Genomic DNA, 19,506 nt, shown 5'->3' on the forward strand with positions numbered 1-19,506 from the left:
TGCACTCAGCTATTTTGGATGTCGCCGCTCCTCTTACCGTCCTCTCCAAAGCACGCCTGTGCGTGTACCGTTGACAGTGTGTAGAACCGGAAGAAAGCATCAGTAAGCTCTCAACCGCACAGTAAACTGCTGCTGAGACAACTGGTAACCATCGAGAGCTCAGACTATGTAATTGGAGTGAAAACTGCTTACAGTGAGATGCACCAAATCCCCCAGTCAGTCAAACACCACAGGTGGCAAATGCTTTTAAAATAAACTATACTGTACTACAGTTGTAAGAATCTCAGGAAAAAACCAAAGCTGCATTTCCTTAAATTTTACAATTTATACATTGGTTTTTCTAGTTTAAGAACTGATGGCATGTTTTGAAGTCTAATTCTTGGCCTTTTAAAAACAAAGAAAATTTAACACCATATTCATATCAAGAGTTTTTCAAGGGCTAGACTTTCCACTATGGTCACTATCGCCCATATTTCTAGCCTTAGTGCTTTTTCTATTTTTCAGGATCACTGGAATATCACCCATTTTAAAAAACGTTAGTTTTTCCCTTATAATTTGGGAGATAGCCTTAGCGATGTGAAATGGGCGATAGCGATGTATTTACTTGTACAACGCTGGCGGCCATAGTAACAGCTGTTCTGCGCATGCGTGTTTTTTTTCAGGCAAAGAACTTTTCCCACGGAGGTTGACAGAGAGAACAGGGGACCTGGTCTCCATCAACAACGTTATAGGACCTTCTTTTTTTATTCTAGCCCGTTGTTTTATAAAATAAAATCTATCAGCCAACTGACGTGAACTCCATTTCCTTCCTGATGGGATGACATACCTTATAGTTCTGCTTCTACTTGTACTGTAGACCAGAGGGGGAAAAAAATCCATGACCAATATTAACCCTGACATTACAGCAATGTACTTGGATGCAACTTTTCTCATTTTATTCTTCCATCTCTATTCTGCAGCATGTGATTAGTGATCAATACTGGTTGAGAAATTACAGGCCCCCCCCCCCCCCCCACCACATCGCTATAAATGCCCTTAATTTGTCTTCAACAAATACAAAGTAATTAGATGATTGGCAAGAGTCAAAAAGGCCCTTATAATCACTCTCAAATTGATTCTCCTGACAGCCTTTTACTACACATTTCCCCGTAGTGCTGAGTTATTGCCGCTTTTCTTCAGCTTATTTTTGGACCAGCGATCATTTGGGTGAATTGTGGACGAAATGCCAAAAGTAGCACTCGCCGATAATCTGGGCCATAATCGGGTGCAAGTTTCCATTATGAGCACTATTCTCGGCCTTGCACGAGGATGACGTCATTTTTTTTTTTAAAAACGTAGGCCGGGCGATGCAGCTCATTCAGCAGTACCGAAAGTTGTGCCGGCGATAAATGGGCTATAATTGGGCGCTAGTTTCCACCTTTCAGCAAATATGGGCGATAGCCTTAATCTCAGCTCTTATATGGGTGATGATGTGCCGAAAGTCTAGCCCCAAAAGTCTGTTGTTGTTAAAAATTTAATTGAACTCTCCTGCACGGTTTACACCAGAGTAAACTCATGACCAAAAAGTTTATGTTTCTCTTTTTTTTTTAAAATGACTTTACTTCACATTTACCGTGCTACTTTTAAATAAGTTAGACCCAAATAACTGGCTTCAATTATGTTTCAGTTTATTGCAAAAATTCTTTAATATGATCCAGATCGAGCCGGCCTTTTTCCCGTTGTTTGTTTTGTTTATTTGTTTATTTATTTTTTGATCTTTTCATCAAGATCCAGTGTACATCAAGAAAATGCTGATGAACCCGCTAAACAAAGTAATAAGATTGAGAGGTTTTTTGTTCTTATTGAAAATATATACATAGGTGCCCATATAATATACATGTCCTATACAACCTAATCATAAAATAAGCTTGGAATTTCCATAGTATGTCGTGTGATCATTGCCCTATTTTAGCAAATTTAGCAAGTGGCCAGTACTCATTGGTATCTCATGCATCCTTGCCTCTTTAGCACTGTATCTTCCATATAATGGCGCTACTTCCTTTATATTGCACTCAGTCCATTAAATTCTCTGCATTCGGCTTATATTTTAGGCATAATCTCAGAATTTCTCATACAACAATTTAAACACATCTATGCCACGTCTTTCACTTGGAAATGGACTGTTAATAAGGTGACTTCCCAAAAGCACCGCACTGATCCTTTAGATGCAACCTTAGGCCTCCTGATGTTACCACTGGATTGAGCACGTTGCACAGGAGCTTCTGCACACACGTTTATTTAAATCAGCAGGCTGCACCAAAATACCAGTGCTGCCTGCGCTCTTTTAACAGGCAGCCATTAATCTTGGCCCACGGTGGCACCGCCTGTTTTTGGGCTTAATCTAATTTCTAGGCCATAATGTCAATCAGGCCAGATTGCTGAGCAGTTGCATTTTAACAAGAAATTAAAATAACAAAATGGCAGATCACTAAGAATGTCTTCAAATAGCATCAGCTAAGAATTTTCACTATCCTGGAACTATTACTCATTTAAGCTGCTTTTATTATTGATCTTTGACGACCCAGTTCCATTGGTCATGTGGCCAGACGAAAGACAAGTCGTTTCCTTGCTCTTGGTGTCTCCCACCAGTCTAACTGCGGTCAGCAAAAGCATTCCAAATCGTGGTAGTGCAGTCCTTGTGGATTTTCAGCACACTCTCTACTGATGTCATGATATCACCAGCGAAATGCCTGGCTCGTAGTCTGAGGAAATAACAGGTCAACTCCAAGACACAAAGCATTGCATATGCACATTCCTTGGATATACTTTGCCACCAGTTCATAGGAAGACCAGCAGCATAGCTTGCAGTGTAACAGTTGAACAGCGAAGTTTTCCTACGATCCAGCTTGCACTATAAAAGACCCTTGTGTATCTGCAGTATCTGCACAGATTTCAACATCGATGTCCACTTTTCTGAAAACAGGGGGACCGTCTTAAAATCTTTATCTCTCACTACATCACATCGTGCATTGCATTTTTTCCTCAACTAACAAAAAGCTCTTAATTACAATTTTACATTAGATCAGAGATTAGACATCATATATGCAGTATCTGCACTATTTAGAACAGGAAAATAAAGTTCTTGAGGGCTGGCACGGTGAGGATTCAAAGTTTCAATTAAAGGTCAATTCGCTCATTTTTACTCTTTACTATTTTGACTTGGATAAAGGAATAGAAAGTTTTGTATCCAAGTTTGCAAATTACATCAAGTTAGGAGGGACAGCAAGTAGTACAGATAGGAGCAGAAAGTTTCAAAGGGACATAGTCAGATTAAGTGAGTGGGCAAAGCTATGGCAAATGGAGTTCAATGTGAGGAATTTACTTAGGACCCAAGAACGATAAAACGGAGTAATTTCTAAATGGTGAAAATCTAGGAACTGTAGAGGAGCAAAGAGATTTGGGAGTCCAAGTACACAGATCACTAAAACCTAGCAGATGGATACAAAACGTAATCAAAAAGGCAAATTGAATGCTGGCCTTTATCTCAAGGAGGCTGTAGTACAAAAGGGAAGGAAGCTGTGATAGTGTATAGAGTCTTTGTCAGACCCCATCTGGAGTATTTCATTCAGTTTTGGGCATGGCACCTTAATGTATATTGGCCTTAGAAGGGGTGCAGCGCAGGTTTACCAGTGATAGCGTGGCTTAAAAAGTTATATTGGGCCCAAATTTGGCCAGGAGTTGCTCCGTTTTTTTTGGAGCAACTTGATTTTTCTGGAGTATCTTAAAAATCCCCATTCTGCACATTTAATTTGCGCCAGTGTAAGTGAGTTAGTTCGGATTTTTTTTAAGCTTAGTTTTTTTCCCCAAAAGGGGGCGTTACCAACCACCTATGCCTGTTTTGGCCATTTAAGCCAGTTTGGACAGCTAATAGTTGCTCCAAACTAACTTAGGCCGCACAGAAAACCCTTGCGGAGAGTTAAGAAATCAGCGCGGGTAGCCTCCAAATGACAGCGTTATGATAGGAATGCTAGTTTTTTTTTAATTCCAAGCAGCGAGACTGGACAGGGTGTAGGTGCTATCAGCCTGATTAAACTGAGTATGGGGTTTTTAACAAGAATAAAAATGATCTTGTAATGAAGGCTGAAGTATAGGGGCCACTTAAGCAAGGGGAGGGTTTTCTTTGTAAATAATAGATCAAGAGCACCAACGCTCTCACCTAATGGATTCGTGTGCGGCATCACACCACATTGGATTTTGACTTCTGCAGCACTAAAGAATTTCCCTGACTAGGTTTAGACATTTAAAACATTAAAAGCATGTTAAAATGTAAACTTAAATTTTGGTGTTCAGCATTGCGTAGTGTGACTCTGATAATTAGTAATATTTTAGAATTCTATGCAGTAGTGGGTGAGCTGTAAAATACTGCAGATATGGAATTTTTTAGCAAGGATAGCTAAACAGTAAAGTACTGGAAAATCTTTGAAGATTCTATCTCCCCTGCCCCCACCCCCCATAAACTCTACCCCCCACACCAACCTGTTTCTTGTAGCCCTCAGCGTGGGAAGGCAGTGGCCGGCCTGTGCGGCAGGCCACTCGGCTCGGGACGCGTTGGGTCCCACGCTGCAGCCATCATCAATCACAGGAAGAGCTGCATGCGCGCACGCTCGACTGCGCATGCAGACAGCTGCCGGCACTGTTTTCAGCGCAGGGCTGTGGCTCCGCCCCCCCCACTCGATGAGAAATGCCGCGCCAGGACCCGGGACACACAGCAGAGCGGCCAGAATTGTTAGTAAGTTTTTTGGCGCCGTTTTGAGCGCACAAAGTCGCCGCATCTCGGGAGAGTGCACCGGAAAAAGTGGTTGGGGAAATTTCGGCCCATTATGAGGGAAAGTTGCATAAACTTGGCTTGTATTCCTTTAATATACAAGATTGAGGGTTGATCTAATCAGGTTGTTTAAAATGTTAAAAGGATTTGATAGGATAGGTACAGAAAAAAATACTTCCTCTAGTAGGGAAATCAAGAACAAAGGGACACAATATTAAAATTAGAGCTAAGTGATTCAGGAGCGAAATCACGAAGCACTTTTTCACACAAATGGTATCAGAAATCTGGAAAATACTCCCCCAAAATGCTGTGGATGTTCGGACAACTGGAGCAGAGAGATAGATTTTTGTTCGGTAAGGGTATCTAGGGATATAGAGCAAAGGTAAATGGCGTTGAGATGCAGGTCAGCCATGATCTAATTGAATAGCGGGACAGGCTAGAGGGGCTGAATGGGCTACTCTCTGTTCCTAAAGTCCCTATGTGCAGGACTTGTGCTAGTGCCGCCAGGTTCGACAGGCGCAGGATTTGTAATGGGTTAGTCATGCCTGACAAGCCTGAATGAAATTTTTGAAGAGGTGACTAAAGTAGTGGACAGAGCAATGTCTATGGATGTTATTTATTTGAACTTCCAGAGGGCATTTGATAAAGTCCCACTTGAGAGACTGTTAACTACGGTAGAAGCCCACGGAATTGAAGGCAAATTATTAACCTGGTTAGGAAACTCAGAGCGGCAGGAGACAGAGTTGGGATAATGGGTAGGTACTTTTACTCACCTGCTGCGGGTAAAACTCAACAACTCACTCACCTGTCTAGGTTTAATAAGAAAATGTGGTACACGTGTCAGATGGCAGTGACATGTTTTTGGAGAAGAAACGAGAAACGAGGTTGTGCGAAATTTGAGCTGTACATGAATCCGCTTTTTAAAATAAAACAATCCTACTGCAGATGGGTTTGTAAGATCAGGCTTTCAATCATTAGGTGAAGCAAGGAAGTATTTTAGCAGAGGGAAGAAGAGTGATTAACACAAGTTTAACTTACTTTTATTAGCTATTTTTTACTTAATCGAATATTGCACCAGGGATAGATTTATGGTTTTAGTCTTGTTGCTGATGAAAGTTAATAAAAACATTAATAACATTAAAAAGTGGGGAAAGTTGGAGCTTACTTTTGAAAATCAGAATTCTGGCTTCTAGCTTATATTTTTAGAAATGTTGCGGCAGCTCACTTTCTGCAGGTCAGTCCAATTAGCACATCTGTCTGCTGAAGAATTCAGACTGCCTGGGGACAACAAAGGTTGCCTCTTGTATCGGATGGTAGAGTGAGAGTGACTAGCTGAAGGTACGGCCATCAATGGGGAAGCAATTAAAATCGTGAAAGCGCATGAGGCCCAAATTGGAGGAAACAAAAATCTCTGAGGGTTGTAGGCACAGTTCCCTGTAAGGTCCATGATTGCACAGCAATCTGCAAGGTCCCGCACACTTAAATTCAAAAGCCATGCAGTGAACTGGAGCGGGGGGAGGGGCCAACTACATGATGGCCCAGGAATCCTCAGAGAGTCGTTTGTGACCCCAGAGCCGATCCGAATTGGAACGGCATTTGCTAAGATACGGGGCATTGCGTCAGGATTCTATCAGTACTTTTTTCTGTGGAGATGTGTGCAGTCTGTCGGAGGAATAAGGAGGCTGCCTACTGCTTGGAAAATAAGAGTCCAAATAGGGTAGAGGTGCAAAGGAATCTGGGGGTATAGATTCACAAATCATTAAAAGGAGGTTTTTAAAAAAAGCCATAAAAATGCAAATAAAGCACTAGGGTTTCATTTCTAGAGGAACAGAATTGAAAAGCAGAGAAGTTATGTTAAACTGTACAGAACCTTGTCTGATTGTCTGATGATTTGAGATGGCGGGGTGGCAATATGGAATTACTGTATATACGCTTTTAAATGGTTGCTGTTGCTATCGTCGTTGTAAAAGTTGTTATAAAATTTGCCACCGAATAAAGAGGTCGCGCTCAAAGGAATTCGTGGCACACTCAGTACAAAAAAAATTGAGGGGGAAAATTGCTTATGTTGTCCATTTTTTCTTCCTTTGCGGTACTTTAGACTTGTATTAAATTTAATCTGCCATTGTTCGATCTACTCATATTTTGTCCATCATGTTTTGCAGTTCCTCAGTTGCCGCCTCAGATTCAGCTACTCCTTTCAGCAAACTCACCAAGGCCAACTGTGAATTTCTGAATAACATTTACTGTAACTTCCACTTATGCTTCTTTCTCCGGGCACAAGATTAACTAAACCAAAACATAGGCCACGTCAGGAGCGGCTGCTTCCTTTTTAAATTATGTCCGTGAGAATTATAATACTTGGGGAGTCTATGTTACCCTAATGTCTGCAAGACAACATTCCTTTGGGCCTTCAAGATTATTTGAGGTAACTTGGCCTGCTAGACCCATCTTCCTTTGCCCCTGCTGAAAAAGGGTGACTGTTCTCGAAACATCTTACATTTAATCAAAATTTATTTTTACAACTTTGTTAGATAAGCATATTTCCAAATTACTTTTTTTTTTAAAAAGAGGGAGGGAGAGTTGTTGTGGTGGTGGTGCTGATGGAAGATATGCAGGAAATGGAAGGCAAACTGTAATGGTGGTTTTCAAACTAAAAGATTGAAAACATGCCATTTAAAAACTAGTTCCTCCCCAATCTCCATGCGAAAATGAACTTTTGGTGTCACGTTTTACAGAACACTCACTAAATCCACATAAAACAGCTTTTAGAAATTCAGGCATTAGGTCACATGGTAAAAGTAAAAAATAAAACGTTACTATCATCACTCACCTTCCTTCTCCATCTCTGCAGTTAGGACACGAGCAGGCAACTCTTCTTAGCCTTTTGCCAGGTTGAACATCCTGCTCACTAGCTGGCTGGAGCTGCACTTGGGTGATGTTGTTAGGGCTAACAGTGCCCAGTGTGGCATTGGCAATGCTGCCAACAGCTACTGTAACTGGAGTTACAGTTGCAGGCTGTACTTTCAGATGCCATTTTGTATCTCCCCCATCCTGTGTCTGCTGTTGACCTGTGGAACAGTATTACATGTAAAGGTATTTGTTCTTCATGTTTAAACTGTATGTAAAAAAAGTGGTCAAAGCATCTATCCAATAAAATTCTAACACTTAATTTTTCTACTTGTACAGCCAGCTTTTGTAAATGAAACCTTTTAAAATTGAACAAATGTCCATACTCTTATGTATTGTACTGACCTCACTGAGTGCATAAGCATTTATACACATTTCAATTCCATAGGAACATAACATAGGAATAAGAGCAGGCCATTCAGCCCCTCAAGTCTGTCCTGTCATTCTTTTAGATCACAGCTGATCTGTCCCTCAACTCCATTTACCGACCTTTGCTCCACATCCCTCGATATTCTTACCTAACATTCAGTATTGAACATTTCAATTGACCCAGAATCCACAGCCTTTAGAGGAAGACAGATCCAAATTTTCACTACCCTTTTTGTGAATAAATGCTTCCCGATTTCAGTTCTAAATGGCCGAGCTCGAATTGTAAAATTCTTCTTATTCTGGATTTCTTCATTGGAGGAAATAGTTGCTCTGGATCTACCCTCTCGAATCACTTTAAAGACCTTGATTAGATCACCTCAAAACCTTTTAAACTCAATGGGCTGGACTTTGATCATTTTTTCGATCATTTACCACTGGTGGTAAATTCATCGTAGATTACCACCGATTTCATAATTTAGCACAGAAATACCACCGGTGTTAAATTCATCAGATTTACCACCAGTGATAAAAAAGTACCACCGATCTTATTTTTTTTTCCGGTTTTTATGACATCATTAAGTGGGCTTCACCAAAATACCACCAAAAATTACCACCAGAAGTGAATTCATCAACACCACCATTTTTACCACTGGCCTAAATTACCACCGAAAAAAGTGCAGTCTTATCTGATTGAATCCAGTGCTACGGACAGAATTTTTAAAAAATGGAGCCGCAGTCCATTCCACATGAGAGAAGGCCGAGTTTTACACAGACATCTTTATGTGAGTTCAGGAGTTAGATTTTAAAGGTTATTTGAGGCTTTTAATGGATTATCTGAGTTAATTAGAGGACATTTTAAGGATATTTAAGAAAATTGGAGAACATTTGAGGAAATTTTGAGAACATTTAAAAGAAATGGGGCCTAAAATATCTGCCAATATTGCTGACTATTTATATGATGCAGAATAGAGCTGGAAGGTTTATTCAAGAGCATGTCCTTACAATGTCCCATGTCCCCATCTCCCAAGGGATGCCGCTGGCCGGACCGACTGGCCGAAGGGACTGAATCAGCAAGGGTGCAGGGAAGCAATGCACCCGGTGGGTGGGCTTCGTAAGCACCTGATGTAGGTGGCTTGGGGGGGGGGGGGCGGGGGGCGAAGATTGGGAAGAGAGCATGCCGCCCCGGCCTTGGAGATAGCACTGGATGCAGCGGGGACAGGAAGAGCGGCCGGCCCAAGGTAAGGCCATGTCAGGGAGAGGAGGAACGGGCGGGTACCGATGACACACGCACAAAAATACCACCCATTTTAATTTCAGTGCTGCACATTAAAAAAGAATGAAATACAGTTAGCCCTACCACTGGTTTTATTTAATGAAAATAGCATCTTTTGAGTGAGAGTGGTATTTCGGTGGTTAAAAAAAAACTATTTTTAAATAGCACCGAAATACCACCAGAAAACCAATGGTAGAGTTAAATGATGAAAATCCAACCCAAAGAATACAAAACAAATGTTTTTGCAACCTGTCCCCATAATTTAACCCCTTATGCTCCAACATCATATTGGTGTATGTGCGTTATATTACCTCCAAGGCCAATACATCTTTCCTGAGGTGTGGGGCCCAAAACTAAACGGAGCACTTCAGATGGGGTGTGACCAAAGGTCTGTACAATTGAAGTATCACTTCCCCACTTCTATGTTTACACAGAAAGTGTATGCTTAAAAAGACTTAAGGCAGGAACACATAACCACATGATTTAATCTGACAAAATATAGTGTACAAGGCTGGAGGGGACAGGCAGGTTAGACAATGGAATGCCAAATTCTTCATTAAAATAAATGTTTTTTTTTAAATTGGCCAAAATTTGTTGGATCGTGCCCAGTTTGTTAGATTTTTTCGCTCATCCTTCAGCTCAAAAATGTTTTGCCTTGCAAGTTGCTGGAAGTGTGAAGTGTGAGGGTAATGGGGCATCTGGGACCTTGGTGAACGACAGGACCAACAGTGTATTTCCTTAACCATTGAGATTTAAGAATTGAGGGAAATGGGGTGAATTAGAGTCAAATTAGGTACAGAAAGAGAAAGAGGGAAAGAAAAAAATAATAATTTTAATTTTTAAAATCTAACAATTTATCACCAGTAAGAATGCAACTCGAGTTTAAATTGCTCAATTTCTGGGCTGGAGGGGTTGATTGGCATTTCAGGAATATAAATATTAAAAAAGGGACATGCGCTGTTGAGTACTGTGCAAATGTAGCATCCTCATGAAACTCATTGGGGGGGGGGGTGGTTAAGGGCAAACTGCTGTTTTCGCAAGTAAACGGCACACAAATTACCCAGCAACTTATCATTTAAGTTGCTGGATGATTTATGGCGATCGCCATTAAACTCGCCGTCATTTTGGCAGAAAATTCTGTCCCAATATAGTTTAACACTGTAGTCATGGAAACTCAAGACTGATAAACATGTACCTATGGCCCATGACAAAAATAAATTGTAACAAAATATAAGTTCTAAGTGTGTGGGCTGTAGGGCCACTAAACCTTCAGTTTTCTTAGTTGTCCAGTAAAGTGTTGCAAATGATTATGAAAACTGTTATTATATATGAACATATCAGGAAAAGATTGACTGGTCCATCAAGGCTATCCCAAACAAACAATCATAATGCAACGAAGCAATTGGGGATGAGGGACTTTATTTATGTGAAGAGACTAGAGAAGCTGGGTTTGTTCTACTTGGAGCAGAGAAGGTTAAAGGGAAATTTAATAGAGGTTTCAAAATTATGAAGGTATTGATAGAGGAAATAAGGAGAAACATACTTGAAAAGGAAAAAATTGCAGGGCTATGGGGAAAGAATGAGTGAGTGGGACTAATTGGAAAGCTCTTTCAAGGACCTGGGACAGGTTCGGTGGGCTGAATGGCCTCCTTCTGTGCTGTATGATTCTATGACTCCAAGTGTACCCTCCCACTCATGTAATCTCCTGGGAGAGGTAAAAAACAGATTTTTAAAAATTCTAGCCCAATTATGAGAAAAAAATCTAGGAAATTCCCCTCTGACCTCTGAAGGCAATCACGAATCATTGAAATTTACAACACAGTAGTAGGCCATTGGACCCATCATGTCAGTGCTGGCCGAAAAAGAGCTATCCAGCCTAATCCCACTTTCTAGCTCTTGGTCCATAGCCTTGTAAAAGTGAATATCCAAGCACTTTCTAAATGCAGTGAGGGTTTCTGACTCTACCACCCTTTCAGTGAATTCCAGACCCCCCACCACCCTCTGGGTGAAAAACGTTCTCTGGAACTTCCCTCTAATCCTTCTACCAATTACTTTAAATCTATGCCCCCTGGTTATTGACCTCTCTGCTAAGGGAAAGAAGGTCCTTGCTATCCACTCTACCTAGGCCCGTCATTTTATACACTTCAATTAAGTCTTCCCTCAGCCTCCTCCGTTACAAGAAAACAACCCCAGCCTGTCCAATCTTTCCTCACAGCTAAAATTCTCCAGTCAAGGAATCATCCTCGTAAATCTCCTCTGTACCCTTTCGAGTGCAATCACATCCTTCCTGTAATGTGGTGACCAGAACTATACGCAGTACTCTAACTATGGCCTAGCTTTTGTTATATAGGGCTAGACTTTCCATTAGTGTCTGATATTTCCAGTGTTAGCGTTTATATTGGTTTTTGATATTGCCGGAATAGTGCCCATTTTCAAACCCGCTAGTTTCCACTTTATAATTTGGGCAGTAGCGGGAGCAATGTTAAATGGGTGTCAGTGTTTTTTTTCTGTCATAAAAGACCGATGTCCAAAGCACTGGTCTTTTCCCGCGTTTCAGGAGGTTAGGGGTCATCTGCATATTTGAGGAAGAGAGAGAGAGAGGGGGAGAGCGAGGGGGAGAGAGAAAGTGGAGAGGGAAAGTGGAGAGAGAAAGTGGGAGAGAGAAAGTGGGAGAGAGAAAGTGGGAGAGAGAAAGTGGGAGAGAGAAAGGGGGAGAGAGAAAGGGGGAGAGAGAAAGTGGAGAGAGAAAGTGGAGAGAGAAAGTGGAGAGAGAAAGTGGAGAGAGAGAGAGAGAGAGAAAGTGGAGAGAAAGTGGAGAGAAAGTGGAGAGAAAGTGGAGAGAGAGTGAAAGTGGAGAGAGAGAGAGAGAGAAAGTGGAGAGAGAGAGAGAGAGAGAGAGAGTGAAAGTGGAGAGAGAGAGAGAGAGTGAAAGTGGAGAGAGAGAGAGAGAGAGAGAGAGAGAGAGAGAGAGAGTGAAAGTGGAGAGAGAGAGTGTGTGAAAGTGGAGAGAGAGAGAGAGTGTGAAAGTGGAGAGAGAGAGAGAGAGAGAGAGAGAGAGAGAGAAAGTGGAGAGAGTGAAAGTGGAGAGAGGGAGAGAGTGAAAGTGGAGAGAGGGAGAGAGTGAAAGAGTGAAAGTGGAGAGAGGGAGAGAGTGAAAGTGGAGAGAGGGAGAGAGTGAAAGTGGAGAGAGGGAGAGAGTGAAAGTGGAGAGAGGGAGAGAGTGAAAGTGGAGAGAGGGAGAGAGTGAAAGTGGAGAGAGGGAGAGAGTGAAAGTGGAGAGAGTGAAAGTGGAGAGAGGGAGAGAGTGAAAGTGGAGAGTGTGAAAGTGGAGAGAGGGAGAGAGTGAAAGTGGAGAGAGGGAGAGAGTGAAAGTGGAGAGAGGGAGAGAGTGAAAGTGGAGAGAGAGAGAGAGAGAGAGAAAGAGAGAGAGAAAGTAGAGAATGAAAGTGGAGAGAGAGAGAGAGAAAGTAGAGAATGAAAGTGGAGAGAGAGAGAGAGAGAGAGAGAGAGAGAGTGTGAAAGTGGAGAGAGAGAGAGAGAGAGAGAGAGGAGTGAAAGTGGAGAGAGAGAGAGAGAGAGAGAGAGAGAGAGAGAGAGAGAGAGAGAGAGAGAGTGGAGAGAGAGAGAAGTGGAGAGAGAGAGAAGTGGAGAGAGAGAGAAGTGGAGAGAGAGAGAAGTGGAGAGAGAGAGAAGTGGAGAGAGAGCGCGTGAGGGGAGAAAGCTTGTGTTGGAGATTGAACTGTTGGGAGTACTGTGAGTTTGGCATTAATTTATCAAAAATTTCAGATTTGAAACAAATGGATCCAATTGAAGCAATTGAAAGGATGATTAGTGAAGAGGAGGAGGAGGGAGGAGTGGCGGAGGCGGGAGAGATAGGAGGTCGTAGGAGGGCTAAACGTTTAGCGAAGAGGCCAATGCTGCCTTGGTGGCTGAAGTGGAGAATAGGTGGGAACTACTGACCCGGCGTGGGGGTGGGAACCCCACCCCCGCCCTTCTTCCACCCCGGGTCTATCAACGAATTTGGGCAGAGATTGCAGAGGTAATCTCTGCCAACACCCATGAGGCAAAGGAGTCGAACCAATGCCGGAAATGCTGAAATGACCTTGTTGGGTCCAGAAGAGTATTACATATATTTATCTAATTTTAATTGTAAATGTTATAATGTAATGATTAATTTAAATGCAGATCTGATGCATTGTAGTTAGATTGGTAATCATCTAATACAAACCTTGATCTTAAACAATTTGTTTGCAGACATCAGATTTTACCATGCATGCGATATGTATAACGTTTTAGGTGGACAAACATGTGTTTTGTGTTGTGTTGTGTAATAATAATAATAATAATAAAAATATCTGTCAGTAATCTATATATGTGTATCTATAAAACTACCTGGCCATGCCATGCTGTTGTCACCTTACACAGAAAAAGCTTTCAAAGAACAGGGCCGAGCAGCAGTGCACGGGTGGCGGCCCTGCAGATCTTTGCGCCCTCACCGATCTCGAGGAACAGGCGCTGGCACTTGTGGGGGTGCACAATCTTTCAGCCACCTGTGCTGCGTCGGAACCTGTCCTCACGCCACGAGTAAAGTATAAACTGTTGGGTGATGTAAAGTAAATTGTCACTTATAACAGTAAAATGTATGATTGATGATTTACTGATGCAATGTTATGTATTGTTGTTATGTTATGTAATGTTATGTAATTAATGATGAGATCATGGAAATCATAGTTCAAAATCTGCATTACAATCATGATGTTCGTCAAATGTGATGTCTGTCATTATTCTTACAGCAGTGGCGTTGCTGTCATGCATATGCCTGTGTAGTGTTTGGATTCCTATGTTACCTTAGCACCCCTATCTCCTCTAATTACCTCTTTTATGTTTTCTAGCTCAACCAAGAGTGCAGGCCTTGGAAACTGAACCACCGCATCAACCGATGGAGCCGGTGTGGAGCTTCGAATCTTGATGGTTCTGCTGCAGGTCCTCCTCTCCACTGAGGACAGTGAGGAGGTGGAGGAGCCTGCAGCAGCAGCAGTACCTTCCAGTGTTCCTGCGGTCACGTCCTCCTCGATCGAGGAGGTAGCGGGGCCAAGTGCTTTGCCGCAGGGCACCTCAAGTGACTCACTGCCGGCGATGACCCCGCGGAGGTTGGTTCATCGCAGTAGGGCTGCTCCACGAACGGGAGATCTTAGCGTGGACATTGTTAACTTGTCCAGGAGGAGCGTTGAGATTGTTCAAGAACTTCCCCAGGCAATGGGTGGAATCTCTCAGCAGATGGCCACCCTATCCGCTAACATGAACGAGAAAATGACGTGGATAGCGATGGCCCTGGAGGCAATAGCCAGGAACACTAGTGCCAGAGGGATATCAGTGTTCCCGGAATCCGGCACTGCACCCAAAGGTGCCGCACCCCCATTGCCCGAGACTCATGCGAGCCAGGAAGAAGCTCTTGCTTCTGGCTCAGAGGACGTTTCCGCAGAAATGTCCTCTCCACCATCACCCCAACCTGAAGATCTGCCGTCAACGCACCCCCCGAAGCAGCGCTTGAGGAGCACTGCGGCAAAGTGGCTTGGCATTGGTAGGGGAAAGGGAAGAGGTGGTGCTCAGACCCAGGGGTGCGGGAGGGAAGATGGGGCATGGCTGCAGGTAGAGAGCGGGGGGGGGGGGAAAGAGTGGTCATCAGCCCGCTGGCAGGCCATATCCTTTATCACCCAGCATCGAACCATGTACTTGTGGCTGACTCTTACAGGTCAGAAACAGTGCTCTCACGCAAGATGTGCACATCGTGAATGTTGCATGTAAATTTTGCATTGACTGCCATGATTGTGGTCGACAACGAGTTGCACATTCAGGGAGTGGAATCCCTTTCAGTTCCGTAAAACCTCTGCATCCTGAAAAGGTGCTCACATGGCAATGTGCGTGCAGCCTATTGCTCCCTGCACCTTTAGGAAGTTTGCTATTCGCGCGAAACCAAGAGCCCTCTCACTCTGTGCCTCCCTGGTCATAGGGAAGCTTATAAAGTCCATCTTGCGAACGTAAAGGGCTTCAGTCACCTGTCGAATGCAGCAATGTGTGGCATGCTGAGATAGCTGACGACATTTGCGCTGAGGCCTGAAAGGAGTCCGATGCATAGAAGGAAAGTGCCGCAGTAACCTTGACCTGAATGGACAGTGCGGTCCTGATGGTGCTGGTAAGCTGCAGACCTCCCCTAATGAGCTGGCATATCTCACTGATGACCTCCTTTCGGAAGCGCAGTCTTCTAAGGCACATGTTCTCTGACAAGTTCAGGTAAGACTGCTTCTCCCTGTAATTGCGTCGGGTGTAAGTTCTCCTCCTCAGTCTGTCGCCTCCTTGATTGGGCACATAATGCTCTTCAACATACCTTCTCCGTTCTCTAGACTGCAGCATGTGAATAGTCATCAATACTGGCTGAGAAATTACAGGCCCCATTACAATTACTATTATACGTATTCTTCAGAAATAATACATTTTTGTCCAAACTCTCATAAAATAATGTTAATTTGTCCACAATATACAAGATGTTTCTTCTGATTTTATATTCCCTTAAAGTACTCACAGATTAAATCAACTTGAAGCAACCTTTTATATGAAAAGTACTTCGATTTACAAAATGGATTCCACAATGCTGGGTTAAGATCAGGTGAGTGCAGCTTTTTTTCAGCGTTTCTTTGGGCGAGCGATCTTTTCGGTGATATATGGGCGAGATGCCGCAAGTAACGCTTGCCGATATTCTGGACAGTTTTCTTCAAAAACTGTATTCTGGGCATTGATGTCATAAAAATATGGGCGGGTGATTTAATTAATTCCCGGCGTTAACTTGATGCCGAAACTAATGCTGCCGATAAATGGACGTTAGTTTCCATTTTTTGGTGAAATGGGCGTTGTAACTCATCTCAGCATTTAAATGGGTGGTAGCAGGTAGAAACTAATAGAAAGTCTAGCCCATACAGTTCTAGCATCACCGCTCTCATATTCTATGCCTCAGTAAATAAAGGAAAATATCCCATATGCCTTCTTAATTGCCTTATCTATCTGTCCTACTACCTTCAGGGATCTGTGAACATGCACTCCAAGATCCCTCTGTTCCTCTAAATCTCTCAATGTCCCACCATTTATTGTTTATTCCTTTGCCTTGTTTGCCCTCCCCAGATGCATTGCATCACACTTCTCCGGAATGAAATTCATTTGTCATTTTACTGCCCACCTGACCAGTCCATTGATATCTTCCTGCAGTCGACAGCTTTCTTCTTCACTATCAACCACACAGCCAATTTTTGTATCATCTGCAAACTTCTTCATCATGCCCCCTACATTGAAGTCTAAATCACTGATACATACCACAAAAAGCAAGGTACCAAAGTTCTGAGCCCTGCGGAACTTCACTGGAAACAGCTTCCAGTCATAAAAACACCAGTCAACCATTACCCTTTGCTTCCTGCTGCTGAGCCTATTTTTGGATCCAACTTGCCACTTTCCCTTGGATTCCATGGGTTTTTACTTTTCTGACCAGTCTGCCATGAGGGACCTTGTCAAAAGCCTTGCTAAAATCCATGTAGACTACATCAAAAGTGCTACCCTCATCAGTCCTCCTTGTTATCTCCTCAAAAAATTCAAGCAAGTTAATCAGACATGACCTTTTCTTAAATCCATGCTGACTGCTCTTGATTAATCCGTGCCATTCTAAATTGTAACTTATACTGTCCCTCAGAATTTTTAAAAATTGTAATATTTTGCCCAACACCAAGGTTAGGTTACTGGTTTGTATTTGCTTGGTCTATCCTTTACTCAGTTTTTAAACTATGGTCCAACATTAGCAGTCCTTCAGTCCTCCAGCACCACACCGGTCGTCAGAGAGGATTTTAAAATGGGGGTCAAAGCATCCAATATTTCCTCACTAGCTTCTCTTAACAGCCTGGGATACATTTCATGCAGGCCTGGCGATCTATCAACTTTCAAAGATGCTAAATCCTATAACATTTCTACTCTCACTAGGTTTATCCCATCTAATATATCCCATCTAATATTTCACTCCTCCTTAACTACAATGTCTGCATCGCCCCCCACTTTTATGAAGACAGACGCAAAGTATTCATTAAGAACCATATCCACGTCTTCCATCTCCACACACAGGTTACCTATTTGGTCTCGAATAGACTCTACTCTTCTAGTTATCCTCTTGCTCTTTATATATTTATAAAACATTTTTGGGGTTTTCCTTGATTTTACTTGCCAATATTGTAACACGTGTTATTTTATAATTGGCTTTTTAATTAATAAGAATGTATCTAATAAACCAGCGAGACCTATACAATAAAATTCTTATACCTCTGCAGCCACACAGAAACATCAAGAGATTCAACAAAATAAAACTTCTTTGCGCATTCATGAAATAAATCAAACTTCCACTCCTCTTCGCTATGGCTGCTTGCATATAAAATAACAATCATCTGATTTGAAGGCAGCCACAGAAATGATTCAGTACTTTTAAAATCTCTACTAAATACAGTCCATGATACAAGTAGCAGCATCACACAGGGAACAAAAGCAAGGTGATCATAATGGAATGTGACAATTCAACTTGCCCATGGCCACTATCTTATTTCTGTGATCAAAGCAAATTCAAATCAAACTGCATCTGAATAATTTCCTTTTTGGATGGTAGCAAATCAATTTACATCATAAAATTCACCTGCATGGAAAATTGCAAGCAGTCATCAAAATCTTCATGTGATGACATTGCTATATTGTCCGTTAATATTTCTATTTTGAGTACTCACAAAATAAATTAAAATAGAAATATCCAAAACAAATCGAAAACAGTGAGCATCAGTGAGACAAATCAACAATAGAGAAGGAACAAGAGAAACAAGAAAGAAAGGGAGAGAATGGAGAAAAAAAATGCTTATTTTCTTTCAGATCTAGAAGGACAGCTTGAAGGTGCCTTACTGAGGGATAAAATAATCCCAATTATCCTGCTGCATATAAACTCGTAATTTAACCGAAGGAATATGGGTAAAACAACCAATTCAAGAGAGACAGAATAGAATTTTGCATTAGCCACTAATTGTGCCTATCTGTGTTGTCCTAAAGGTTATAAATACGCCTGGGTAGAATTTGCATTCCAATGGTGGACCCATTCACACAGGAATATAAATATAAAAAATACACAGCAAGCAGTCAATTCACAATGTGGGGGGGGGGGGTGGGGTGAAAGAGAGGAAGGTCGAGTAGTTAAGTGGTTGCTCAACTAGTAATCCAAAGATTGTGAATTCAAAACCCACCATGGTAAATTAAATTCAATAAATCTGGTACTTTATGGGCTCGAAGCAAAAAATGACTATGAAACCTGTTGGGTTGCCGTGAAGACCCAACTGATTCATCAACATCCTTCAGGGAAGGGAACTTGCCACACAACTCCAGTCCCACACTATGGGCCCAAGTTTCCACATGATTCGCGCCTGATTTTTAGGAGCAACTGGTGGAGAACGGACTATTTTAGAAATCGCAATTCTCCACATTTTTTTTTCTGCAGTTCTAGTCAGGTAGAACAGTTCTAGTTTAGAACAGAATTTTTTCTTCAAAAGGGGGCGTGTCCGGCCACTGACGCCTGATTTGAAAGTTTCCACAGTGAAAATGTACTCCAAACTAAAGTAGAATGGAGCCAGTGAAGATTTTTGTAGAACTGAAAAAACCTGTTCTACACATTAAAAAATCAGGCGCAGGTTACAAATTAGGCGTCCAGAACGAGGTGGGGGGGAAAGGAACTCATTAAATTCGACAATAATCCTTATTTATACTTCTACAAATATTCTACAAATAAATCCAACCTGAATAAACATTTATAAGCCAAGAAAAGATTAAATAAACCATCTTCTACCTGTGTGAAAGTGCCTCAGCCAGGAGAATTCTGCAGCCGTTCGTGCCACTGAGCGGGAGGGGGCAGAGAGAGAGAGAGAGAGGGAGAGGGGGGGGGGGCAAGAGAGAGAGAGAGAGAGAGAGAGAGAGAGAGAGAGAGAGAGAGAGAGAGAGAGAGAGAGGGGGGGGGGAAAGAGAGAGAGAGAGAGAGAGAAAGAAAGGGGGAGGGAGGGAGGGAGGGAGAAGGAGAGAAGATTCAGGGGGCCGGGGGTTT

General features: G+C 42.3%; 1 protein-coding gene across 1 annotated transcript in view; it reads right to left on the reverse strand.

Moving 5' to 3' along the window:
- The window catches only part of sp4 (sp4 transcription factor), a 109,124-nt gene that overhangs the window by 27,719 nt on the left and 61,899 nt on the right, over positions 1-19,506 (reverse strand). The window contains exon 4 of the mRNA XM_070880980.1: positions 7,635-7,872. Within this exon, the coding sequence (XP_070737081.1) occupies positions 7,635-7,872 (238 nt within the window). The remainder of the gene's footprint in view (positions 1-7,634; positions 7,873-19,506) is intronic.

The sequence above is a fragment of the Pristiophorus japonicus genome, chromosome 5 (genome assembly GCF_044704955.1).
Source record: "Pristiophorus japonicus isolate sPriJap1 chromosome 5, sPriJap1.hap1, whole genome shotgun sequence".
Taxonomy (NCBI): Eukaryota; Metazoa; Chordata; class Chondrichthyes; family Pristiophoridae; genus Pristiophorus; species Pristiophorus japonicus.